Source organism: Myxocyprinus asiaticus, chromosome 48 (genome assembly GCF_019703515.2).
Source record: "Myxocyprinus asiaticus isolate MX2 ecotype Aquarium Trade chromosome 48, UBuf_Myxa_2, whole genome shotgun sequence".
Taxonomy (NCBI): domain Eukaryota; kingdom Metazoa; phylum Chordata; class Actinopteri; order Cypriniformes; family Catostomidae; genus Myxocyprinus; species Myxocyprinus asiaticus.
Window position 1 is genome coordinate 12,464,797 of NC_059391.1, and position 13,011 is coordinate 12,477,807.

General features: G+C 39.2%; 1 protein-coding gene across 1 annotated transcript in view; it reads left to right on the top strand.

Annotated features, from left to right (window-relative positions):
- The window catches only part of LOC127437324 (uncharacterized), a 63,021-nt gene extending 52,749 nt beyond the window's left edge, over positions 1–10,272 (top strand). The window contains exons 12-14 of the mRNA XM_051692167.1: positions 87–132; positions 1,034–1,115; positions 9,855–10,272. Coding sequence (XP_051548127.1) covers positions 87–132; positions 1,034–1,115; positions 9,855–9,933 — 207 coding nt within the window. The 3' untranslated portion in view covers positions 9,934–10,272. The remainder of the gene's footprint in view (positions 1–86; positions 133–1,033; positions 1,116–9,854) is intronic.
- Positions 10,273–13,011: the final 2,739 nt, after the last annotated feature.

Genomic DNA, 13,011 nt, shown 5'->3' on the forward strand with positions numbered 1-13,011 from the left:
TCAAAGAAAGTGGGTGCAAATTGCTGCCTCATTTTTGGGGGGTAAATTGTATAGGTTGTTTTTTTTGTTTTGTTTTTTGTTTTCAGCGTAACCAAGAAACAAATTACCTATGGATTTCTCTATTTAGAGATTGTAAGTTATATTTAACATTTAACATTTTTATTGAAATTTAATTTAAAATCAACATGAAATCAAAATGGACCCTATTTACTTTCTAAATACATGTTCCTGGGCTTATCAGACTGGTCACACTGTGAATTTGGCAACAGCAGGTCGAAAGTTCTTCTCCTGAAATCGGTCTGTGCTTACCAAAATTAAAACCACTGCCCCTAGAGGCCAAAGCTGGACATTTTGTTGAGGTGAAATGTCCACCGGGTGGTACCAAAAGCGAGTTGAATTTTTAGTTGTAAATGAAGTAATCCAGTCAACAGTAATGCATATTTTAATTAGTTCCTACTCCCAACCCTAAACCTAACCATTAGTGGAGTACAAATTTAATCTTAGAAGGAAAATGTAACCTACAAATTGTGCTCAATGACTTACCAGTGTCTCAGAGGTTGCTCCACTGTGGAAAGGTCAACACGTTCTGATGCGAGATGCCACTTGTCAGTAATTTTGCAGAATGGGGTCGATTTCAGTGTACATGAACATTCGAAAGCAACATGTTTTCCCAATCCAATCAATTCCTGATGGTTAAAACCAAGTCCCACACTAGATTTTTTTCTTGTTAAATATACAATTTCACACACACACAAAAAAAGGTCACATTACAGATGTAAAAAGGGCTGTGAATTTCATGTTGATTTTAATGTCAATGGCTTTCATTTGTGAGACATAGCATTAAATCTAAAACTGTAAAACAGGTTATATAGAAGATCATTTTCTTTGATAAATGGTCACAGTTAACTATCATAAACATGGCATTTTTTAAACTTATGAAATAGGTCATACAAAAAAATAAGGAATGCTGCATTAAACCAACAGTTAGGTTAAATAAACACACTGATAACAATGAGGTTAATTCTCCTTTCAGGTGTCCTGGCCACAGTATTAGTGGCAGCCATGCTAGGATTTCTACTGATTATTACACTAGTTTGCTGTCTTTTGAGAAAAAGGTAAGTGTTAAATTTACTTTATAAATATTGAAATAAGCAATTTCCCATTTGAGCTATCCAAAAAACAAAACAAAAAAAAAGTTCCTATGTTTACCTGTAAACATGAAAAATTGTCAACAGAGCTGTGTTGATATTTTGGAATCAATTGTCTTAGACACAAGAACTACAATGGCTGATGTCATATGCCCAAATCCAAACTTCATGGTTTTAAAAAGAATTTAATAATAGAAGAAATTATTAATTATTATGTCAAGCTGATACTGTGCATCGTATACTGTATTTATGATGAACTTAAAGTTATATTTTAATCATAATACATTTATATTCTACAATTATGTAATATGACAGACCTAAAAAATACCATCAACATTAATTTAGGGGACATTCGGGGAGCTTCAGGCATAAAGCACCAGTTGGACATGTCATCTTCAATAGGATTTAGTAGGAATAGGAAGAGCTGGGCACCGTTGTGTTTGCCCTGGTCTTATACAATTGCTTTGAATATTGTGTTTGTTTTTAACATAGAAGGATCAGACAGGACATACAGTGGGAATCAAAAGTGCAACATTGAAAATCTGCGATTCAAAATCTAATTTAAGCCTGGCAATAAACTAAAAGCTTTAGGATTCATAATTTTTTTTTTTTTTTTAAATAATAAAAAAGAACTGTTATGATGTAAAATGAATACATATTTAAGATTCCACACTATTTCTAAGTCACTAATCAAATAAGTCTCCTTTACGTCTTTGTACAAAAGGTCAGATTTCCTTGATTCTTATTTATAATTTATTATGTCTTTCCATTCAAATCATTTAATACATTATACAAATAAACATTCTTTTAAAGACATTTTTTTTTTCCAATAATTGTTCACTTTTTCTTCTACTTTCTTTTCACTTAATTTTTTTTTTCTTTTGTGATAATACCCACCACCAACACATAAAAAAATAAAAATAAATAAATAAAACATAAATAAAAACAAGAAACCAATAAGTACAAAATATTTTATTATTGTTAGTAATGGAGGTTAAAGGAATAATGGTTATGGCAGGAGATTTTAATTTGGTTATGGATGAAGAACTAGATACTCAGAGTATAAGAAAACATAAATCAATAAAAGGGGCTACACTCTTGCAACAAGCAGGTGAGGAGCTGAGGTTGATAGAGGTGTGGCATTTTATGCATCTGCAGATTAAAGAGTTCACATATTATTCTGAAGCTCATAATATTTATTCTAGACTAGATTATATATTTATGTTTAAAAATGATGTGTTAAGAGTAAAGAACTGTGAAATTGTACCAGTAACTGTAGATCATGCAGTAGTGATAATGGAAATGGAGTTTGGGAGTATACAAGGAACTTCAATATGGAGGTTTAATAATTCTCTTCTTAGGAATAATATTTTTAAGGAAAAAATAATGCATTGCTTTAAAAAATTATATACAGACTAACAATAATGGAGAAGTGACACCAGTTATATTGTGGGAGGCTGCTCAAGCCACAATGAGAGGGGAAATAATAGCATATGCATCATGGAAAAATAAACAAAGTCAAAGAGAGAAGATAATTTAAATTATCTAGATAATTGAATAAATTTAAAAGTTTACAGGAAAAGCATGTGAAAAATAAAAATGAGGTTTATGAAGAGCTAAAGGAGGTAAGGACGGCCTTAGATAAAATAGCAATAGTAGAAATTGAGAAGATTTTAATGTATACTAGACAAATATACTATGATAATAGTGCAAAATCTCTAAAAATGTTAGCATTTAAATAAAAAAAATCTGTAATAATGAGTATAAGGGATAAAGATTTAGTAGAAAGGAAGGGAAAGTTAGAAATAGTTTCAGAAATTTTGGATACAACTAAAATTAAAAATTACTTTAATTTTTTGAAACTTCCTACAATTACAAGTCAACAAAATAAAGTTTGAACCTCTCCAATAACAGAAGAAGAGATTTTTACAGTTATTAAAAAAAAGTAAAACAGAAAAATGTCCATGTAGTGATGGATTTACAAATGAATTTTATAAAGAATTTGTGAGGTTTTTAACTGGATTTTAGAAAAGGATGGAACTCATCCATTATAACCGTATTACTAAAAGACAAGAAAGACCCCACACAATGTTCATCTTATAGACCTATATCATTGTTAAATGTTGATCAAAAGCTATTAACATCAATAATTGCTACCAGACTTGCTGATAATTAATCAACAATAATTAACTTTTTAATAATTAAAAAGATCAAACTGGTTTTGTGAAAAACCGGGTATTGTATGATAATATATGACGAACACTAAATCTTATTGATTATGCAACTAAAACTAAGAAACAAATGTTAATAATGAAAAAGCTTTTGACAGGGTTCTATGGCCCTGTGACAACTTGTGAAGCATATGGTTTTAATCAATGGTTTATTAAATTAGTCAAACAAATATACAATCTACCAAATGCAGGAGTTAGGGCCAATGCCGTTCTTTCAGAGAAGTTTGCATTAATGAAGGGGACAAGACAAGGGGACCACTTGTCACCTCAGATATTTGCTTTATGCATAGAGCCCTTAGCACAGAGTATACAAATTAATTCCACAATAAAAGGTCTTAAAATTGAGGATGAGGAACATAAACTTGCATTGTATGAAGATGATGTAATATTGTTTTTAACAGATGTAGAAACATCATTACCCTCAGTGTTAGAAGAGATAGATTTGTATGGAGATTTGTCAGGTTATAAACTACATTTTAATAAAACAGCAGTTATGGAAATAGGGGGCAAGTTACAAAAGGATTTTAAACAGAAATATGATATTAAATGGAACCAAACTGAAATAAGGTACTTGGGAGTGATAATTCCAAGCAATGTAGAAAATGTATATAAGTGTAATTATGATATTCTAGAAACTATTATAAGACACGATTATAAAAGGTGGAAAATACTACCATTATCTTTGTTTGAAAAAATAAGTACAATTAAAATGAGTATACTTCCAAGATTCTTATTTCTTTTTCAAAACCTTCTAGTTTATATACAGCTTAGTAGTTTTAAAAAGTGGCATTGAATTTTTAGAAAATGTATCTGGGATGAAGGAAAATCAAGAGTAAAACTTAAGGTCTTACAAAACAGTAAAGGAATGGGGGTCTAGCATTGCCTAATTTGGAGAATTATTATTATGCAGCCCAGGTTAAGCCAATTTTGAATTGGATGCAAGCGGATAATACATCAAAGTGGAAACGTATGGAAACAAGGTCACTTGATGCAATTAGTACATTAATATTCTGTGGGAGAAAGAAGAATATGAATACTATTTATTATTGCATAGGTGAAACTTTTAAATTTTGGAGAAGAATTTGTAAAGTGATGAATATTAGGGATCGTGAGATGGTCTGTTGGTCACCAAATGCCTTTGATGATGTATTTAAGGTTTGGGCTAGCAAAGGGCTTATAAGATTTTATCAAATTTATGGAGACAATGAGATGGAGACATTTGAGAACATAGGGAAAAAAATATGTATTGTCTAGGAAACTATTTTACAAATATCTTCAAATAAGAAGTTAAAACTTTAGACGATATTCACCCTCTGTTGCACTTTATGATTAAAGTTAGTAAAATTAACAAAGTAGATAATTTGATAGGATGAATAAATAAAATATTTCAAGAAATCAAGGATAAGGTTTACATAATATTAAAATAAAATGGGAAGTTGAGTTAAAAAATAAAATAACTCAAGGAATTTTAAAAACCATGCAATCTCCATTTTGGTAAGAATACGCTTGAAAAATTCATATGAGATATTTCATAACACTAGAAATATCCTCTAAGTATAATCATTCATCTTTAGGTTGCTGGAGAAGCTGTGATGAACTTAAAGCTCATTATACACATATTTGTTATACTTGTAAAACAATAAAAAAATATGGATAGAAGTAATTCAGGTAATAGAAGAATTTTTTTAAGAAACCAAATATAATAAAGATACAACATATAGTTTTGGGTATAAGACCTATTCTACTTAATAAAGATGAGTTATATTTATTTAGAATACTGTGAATTACAGCTTTTAAAGCAATAAAACATTTTTGGAGACAGCAAGAATCCCCAGTTCCCTATCTGTCACTCACTCAACGTTGTGTCAATGTAGTGACACTAGGGGTCACACTTGGGAGCCCGAGACACCTCTGGTCTTTGATAAAAGGCCAATGAAAATTGGCCAGTGGTATTTGCAAGCCACTCCCCCGGACATACGGGTATAAAAGGAGCTGGTATGCAACCACTCATTCAGATTTTCTCTTCGGAGCCGAACGGTCATGCTCAATAAGCTGAATTCCCACGACTGTTCATTCACCTCTGCTGGATCTGACGGTACATTTCAGTGGCTTCTCCCTCCTCTGCACTGGTGCACTGCAGAGAATGCCCCTGGGCGCTTTGGCAGAAATAAAGAGTATATTTCTCTAAAAGAGCGGCACACATGGAACGTCTTTTTAAAGATGCCTTTCCTTTGTGTGTTATTCCTGGTTGTGCTCGTTATCTCTCGCCTTCTGACGGTCACGATCACTGTCTTTCGTGTCTGGGTACTGCTCACGCGGAGACAGCGTTCGTGGATGGGTCATGTACTCATTGAGAGAACATGTCCATGGCAACGATGCAGTTGCAGCTTACCTTCGTAAGAAAGCAAGCCACCCCAGAGGCTCCCCACCTCAGTCCTTCTACCCACGTGTATGAGGCCAGCACGGCTAGCACTGGGGGCGATTTGGAGACCCCAATGGGACCACCTCCACCGGGTATCCCCCCACGGACCTCCCATTCCCCAGCATGCTCGTCTGCCCCGATCAGGCTTCCGGATGAGTCCGCCGGCTCGTCTCACGGCGATTTCAACTTCTTATTCGGAGCCCGTGAAAGTGATGAGTTCTCGAGCGCAGCATCGGATAGCGGGCTTGTCCAGTCGGACGAGGAAGCCTCAGCTGGGCTCCTCCCTCCGGGTGCGGTCGCCCAGTCACAGACTGACACGGAGATGCAGCTGCGAGCGTCGGGTTAGAGTGGAACCCTCTGCTCTCCCCTGAACCCTCGCGGCTGGAGGATTAGTTCCTGGGCTCGCGGCTTCACTCAAAGCCATGCCCCGCCCCCGTTCCTTTCTTCCTGGAAGTGCATAAAGAGCTGACAAGGTCGTGGGAGGCACTTTTTACTGCCCGGTCCCGATCTTTCAGCTTTCCCGCCCTCACTACCCATGATGGTGGGGTGGCCAAGGGCTATTCGGCAATCCCCCCCGGTGGATAAAGGCGCTCACGGTGCACCTATACCCACAGAGCGCCGCCACCTGGCGCAGGCGCACAAAGCTCCCGTCCAAGGCCTGTAGGTTTACGTCATCTCTGATGGCCAAGGTTTATGGTGCCGCTGGACAAGCCGCCTCCGCCCTGCACGCCATGGCTCTCCTGCAAGTCTACCAAGGTGCTAAAGGAAATGCACGAGGGTAGTTCCGCCCCGGGATTGATGCAGGAGCTGCGCTCGGCAACCGACCTCGCTCTCCGGGCGATGAAGGTCACATGCGGTCTCTCGGGTGGGCGATGTCCACCTTGGTGGTCCAGGAGCGCCACCTTTGGCTCAACCTGGTCGAGATGAGAGAGGCCGACAAGGCACGGTTCCTTGCTGCCCCCATTTCCCAAGTTGGCCAGTCTGGCGACACCGAGGACTTTGCCCAGCAGTTCTCAGCGGTGAAGCAGCAGACGGAGGTTATCTGGCACATCCTGCCCTGGCACGGCTCAAGATCCCGCACCCCGTCTGCTCGTCGCCAAGGACGTCCCCCTGCTGTGACTGCACCGGTTCTGCCGCAGCCTGCCCCTGCGGCCCGGCCCCGGCGTGGAGCCCACTGCAGGAAGCAGACGCCACCCGTCTCGCGGCCGCCAAGAACCCGCGAATGGCTTCGAAGCGCCCCTGAGATGGGCGACCCAGGGATGACGAAACACGCTGCTCTGGAGCTGGTAAGCAGACCACTCCATCCCCCGGTCGAGGGCCGGGAGGAGAATCTTTTGTTACCTTTGCATTTAATTGCGCTGCATGCCCAAGTGGCTGCGGTACCCAAGAGTTCAGCAAGAGCAGTTTCCTTGTTCCCTGGGTCACGTATCCAGTGTGCACGGCCGTCATCACAACCGCCATCCACCACTCTATTTGGCAGGTTTGGCGCTCCATTGGCGGTCTCCCTGCCCCATGAGCGCCCAGATGTGGCACAAATCCACCCCCGATGTGACAGTCTCCACGGGTCACGAGGACGGGCCTCTTCCTCCCATCCCAGGCTGTTCCAGGGGTGGTCACAAGGAGCCAGGTAAGTACTTCGATGTCCCTGAACTCAGCACGGCCACGACACGGTGTGGCACCTCAGGCCGCGGCCCACCCGCCGGTACATCTGATGAGATTGTCCCTCTGGCCGAGATGAAGAAGGGGTTTTACAGCCCCTACTTCATTGTACCGAAAAAAGGCGGTGGGTTGCGGCCAATTTTGGACCTGCGAGTACTGAACCGGCTTTACACAGACTCCCGTCCTAGATGCTGACGCAAAGACGCACTCTAGTGAGCATCCGGCATCAAGATTGGTTTGCGGCCGTAGACCTGAAGGACGTGTACTTCCACGTCTCGATTCTACCTCGACACACACACTTCCTGCGGTTTGCATTCCAAGGTCGGGCGTATCAGTACAAGGTCCTCCTTTCCGGTCTGTCCTTGTTCCCTCACGTCTTCACGAAGGTCACAGAGGCAGCCCTTGCCCCACTAAGGGAAGTGGGCATTCGCATCATATTGGGGAGGCAATACAAGCGGATTAGCCCGGGATAGCCAGCCGGGTGTATCGCTTGCACATAGCACCTTTCACCTCCTCTGAGCTGAAGACGTGCGCCATTAATTCCCAGTAGTACAAACTATGTTCCCTGGTTGACTTCCTCTTAGCCCTGTGGCAGTTGAGTTTTTGGAGAGACTCACTGCCGGCCCAGTACACGTGCTAATTAAGAGCCCTGTTCTGGGGTAGGTGCTCCGCATGTGGCGGTTCCCTGTAAGGTTACCCCATGCGATGTATATCTTCCGCTAATTCGTTTCCCTGTTGGCAAGCTGCGTCTTCCTTGGGCAGAGCCCCCTCTTCCACAGTCTCCATGTTTGTAGTAACTCCTCCCCCGTTGGGTAGGATCTACCATGAGACTTCTCCACATGATCGGCAAGACCATATGATGTATTTTCCACTTAAATATCTCTGGGCGAGGTGTGGTCTCCGCGGTGCCCTCCCCTTGGGAGGGACACCCCCCCGACTAGACCTGGTCGGCCCAGTCGGATAATCCCCCTTTTTTTTTAGGGAGTGAAAAAAAGAAGGGGAAAAGAGGCCACGACTGGGCTAGCCTGTCTCTATCTTTTGGGTAGTCGACTTGTCCCCAAAGGGCCGTTAAACACTCGTAACTATGTTGGGGAGGTTACGTGTCAGCCTGGTGCACTGGCTACAAGGCACACAGTTGTCTGCCCATCACACACCCCCAGCTCACGTAACACAGTTGTCACTACATCGACACAATGTCGAGTGAATGACAGATAGGGAACGTCACGGTTACTTGCTTAACCTCCGTTCCCTGATGGAGGGAACGAGACGTTGTGTCCCTCCTGCCACAATGCTGAACTACCCGCTGAAATGGCCAGACCTTGTCTCAGCTCCTCAGCATAAAACCTGGATGAGTGGTTGCATACCAGCTCCTTTTATACCCGTATGTCCGGGGGAGGGGCATGCAAATACCACTCGGCAATTTTCATTGGCCTTTTATCAAAGATCAGAGGTGTCTCAGGCTCCCAAGAGTGACCCCTAATGTTACTACATCGACACAATGTCTCGTTCCCTCCATCAGGGAACGGAAGTTACACAAGTAACCATGATGTTTTAAATGATTGGTTAGATCTAGTTTCCAAAGTACATTCTATGGAGATGATAACATATGAAATTAAGAGAAAAAGTATACTTTTTGAAAGACATGGGCACCTCTACAAGAACATAATATAAAACAAAGGAATATACATTAGATTAATTACTTTTTTCATATAACACTCCATCCTTTTTAATTTATTTATCTAGTTATTTAATTATTTACTCATTTATCATTATTATTATTATTATTATTATTATTATTTATGTTTAAATAATATTATTTGAATTATTTTAAGGTACTATGTGTGGTTATAAGAGCCCGATATTATATATGTGAATATAAGCAACAACAAACAAAAAAAAATATTATTATTATTATTATTATTATTTATAAATAATAAAAACATCCTTGCATCATTTGAAGCACACAAGATGCGTTTTGCAACATTCTCAAATCAAGCTGAATAACATCGATCATCAGCTTTTGCGCAAACTTGTGGAATCCATATAGAGTTCATGCTGTCATTAAAGCAAAAAAAAAAACAATGCAACGAACATTAAGAAAATCTGAAATATTTTTCAATTCAACTTTTCATTCAAATTGTTATGCTGATGATATACTGTAATTTGTCATGAAAAACTGTATTAAATTTGATGGGGTTTTTTTTTTAAGTAGAAGCATTTTCACAATTGACCCTGTGAAATGTAATTGACCAGAAATTACATGTTGAATTAATCCACAGTCATTTACAGGCAGTCTTTACAGATGCAGAACTTTTTCCAGTTTTTATTTCTTTTCACATATAGCATGAGCAACATGCTGCCCATTCTATGTTTTTTGTTTTGTTTTTAATTTAGATCTACAAGTGAAGAGCAAAAAGATACAGCCAATGGATACAAGCTGGCTAAGAAAGAAGAAAATATCTCCACAGTATAACTCATGTACTCCACATCTGACTAAACCTGAGCAACAAACTGTTTTAAACTTAAGCTTTGAAAGTTCACATGGAGCCGATCCATTTAAATAAGCACAGCATGCATATTTCCGTAAAGGGAAAGTTCTGTCGTCATATACTCACCCTCATGTCTTCCAAACCTGCATGAATTTTTCTTTTGCATGGAACAGAAACGTAGATGTTATCTAAGAGTATATACAAGCTGCACTTTTCAGTACAATGAACGTCTGTGCGACAGCAGTCCCCATCTATTTTAATTTTTTGAAAAAGGACATATCTTCTTTTTTTGTGCTGTACTTTACCAAAATACTCAGACTTGCTTCAACAAAGAGGTCTTTTACATGTTAAAATACTGCATTGCTTACTGAAGTATGAATGGTTCCACGGAAGAAAGAAAGTCAAATGGGCTTGGAACGATGTGAGGATGTATAAATGCTAACAGAGTTTTCATTTTTGGGTCAATTATAGCTTTAATTTGCATTTCTGTCCTTGACTTATGGGTCTGGTCACTCAGGTTAGTTGCATGCATGTATATTTAAATGGAATGACTTAAGTGTGCATGGAGCTCTCTCAGTTTGAATCCTGATGCCTGTTCTTCTTCAACCACAATCGAATCCGGCCTGATCCGCAAACCTAAGATGACATCAAGAGAAGAGACAATAAAAATATGTTGTGTTCATACAGTATGTAATTCCTCTGAGGTATGCACCACCACAGTCACCAGCTGCTTATAACAAATTGCCATGCAGCGTTGAAGCGAGAAGGAGCCAACATAATATGCAGAGCACACTCAGCAGGATCCACCAGGGTGGCCTTCCTTAGTTGTCCACCCTGCATGTGACATCTATCTCTGCTGTGCCAAGCAGCTGTGGTGGAAAAACGCAGTTTCTGCCCAAGGTAGAGAATACATTCTGGTCCAGCATGGATATGTGGCAGCCTGAGACGAGTATTTACAATGTTCCCACCCTGTATTTACTATTGTGCTGTTGGGCCGATTAGAGAAATGAAAGGGTATGAGTAGAACTGCACTCTTAGTTCCTACTGAGTGTGCCACAGAACTGGCTTATTGTTTCCTTGCCTGTGTGTAGGCTGACCTTTGACCCCTCCTTGCCTGACCAATCACGAGACCAAACGCCCATGCACACCCATTAATCCATATAAATACTGCAGGATCTACCAGCAACACACAATACTAGGACGTGCAATCAGAAAAAGAGGTCTCAGACTGCTGCTGTGAAAGTACTGCATTACTGACTAAAGTATGAAATATGCAGTACATATACATATACAATGCTTGTGTCTACATGCACAATCTTACACCGATTATGCTTAATAAGCCGACAACGTGAAAGGCCATTTAAATGGCTTAAGCGGGTTTCCTTTATTGAGGTCAGGTCATAAACCGATCATCAGCATTTTTGCCCATTACCCTGATTTTGCATTGCATGTAAACACCTTACCGGCTTAAAGTGTTGTGCGCATGACTGTTTATGTTTTGTTGGCAAAAGAAGAAAATAAGAAGATGATTTCATATCTCATCATGTATTGTCAGATTTTTCAATTATCTAATTTTTGGTAGTTATCAGTGTATTGGTGTACAGGTAAACATATGTGACTACTCTACTACATATTAATATTTAGTATGTTTACTGTGCACAGTATGCAAATTATCTGTTTGCAGGGATTACAGGTTTGTTCATATAGGGTCATGGGAAGAATGGAAAAACAGCTTGCATATCTTGATGTCAAAGACTGTGCGTCCACTGAAACTCTTGTAGAGTATTTTGGCACAAATTCAACTGTTACTTGGAAGAAGCTAGCTAAATTAGGTAGATGCCGACACGGACAGGTTGAGTGACATGCCCTCATCCAAGAAAATTATTATCGAAACTATGCAAGGCTGCAAAAAAAGAATATGATCCAGAATTTTCACCTAAAAATGAAAATTCTCTCATCATTATTTACAGATGTGCATGACTTTCTTTCTTCTGCTGAACACAAGTATAGATTTTTAGAAGAATATCTCAGCTCCGTTGGTCCTCACAATGCAAGCGAATGGTGATCAGAACTTTATAGCCCCAAAAGCACATAAAGGCAGCATAAAAGTCATCCATAAGACTCCAGTGGTTAAATCTATATTTTCTAAAGCTATATGATGAGTGTGGGTGAGAGACAGATCAATATTTAAGTCCTTTTTTAAATCAGTCTCCTCTTTCACTTTTACATTCGTCTTTAGTTTTTGTCAACTCGCATTCTAAATGCATACCGCCACCTACTGGGCTGAGAGGAGAATTTGTAGTAAAGAAGGACTTAAATATTTATCTGTTTCTCACCCACACCTAGCATACACCTGCACTTGAGAAGCTCTGATCAAAGAGACTGATTTTCTTGGTTTTTCACTCCATCAGTCATTGAATCTTGACACTGATTCTCTTCAGACACATAAAAAGGCAAATAGAATGTGATTTTGGTTATTTTGTGTGTAGTTGTGCATGCTTCCACTAACAGTATTTGTGACCAGCACTGTGACATTTTTACTGAATTTCTCGTTTATTTTTGTTTTTCATTTGTTTCTTTCTAATTTGGAGTCTTAAATTATTGTTTTTGGTATTGTGAGTCACTTTGTTGTGATGTTTGTTCTCATTAAATTGTCTTGACCTAATAACAAAAATTATTTGTACATTTTCTATTATGAAAATTGCAGTATGCAAAACTTCATTATTTAAATCACTACTAATACATGAATTATAATGTACTGTACTTAATTTTCACACAGGCTTATTTATTAATCATCCAAAACTGCATTGTTAATAGTTGATACAGCTAAGGAATTAAACTGTGAAGATTATCCTATGACTTATGTCAAAAAGAAAGATAACAACATACAATCTTAAGCCTTATCTCTTTAGACATGCAAGTGCAATGCTGAGCCTCTTATCAAAAGGAAAAGATATTACTCAGAGTAGATATGATTTGAAAGGAGGAAATAACTAAAGTGAACCCAGTCAAAACCAGTTGCAAGTGATCTTTGTGCAGACTTCACACTGGGACATCTTATT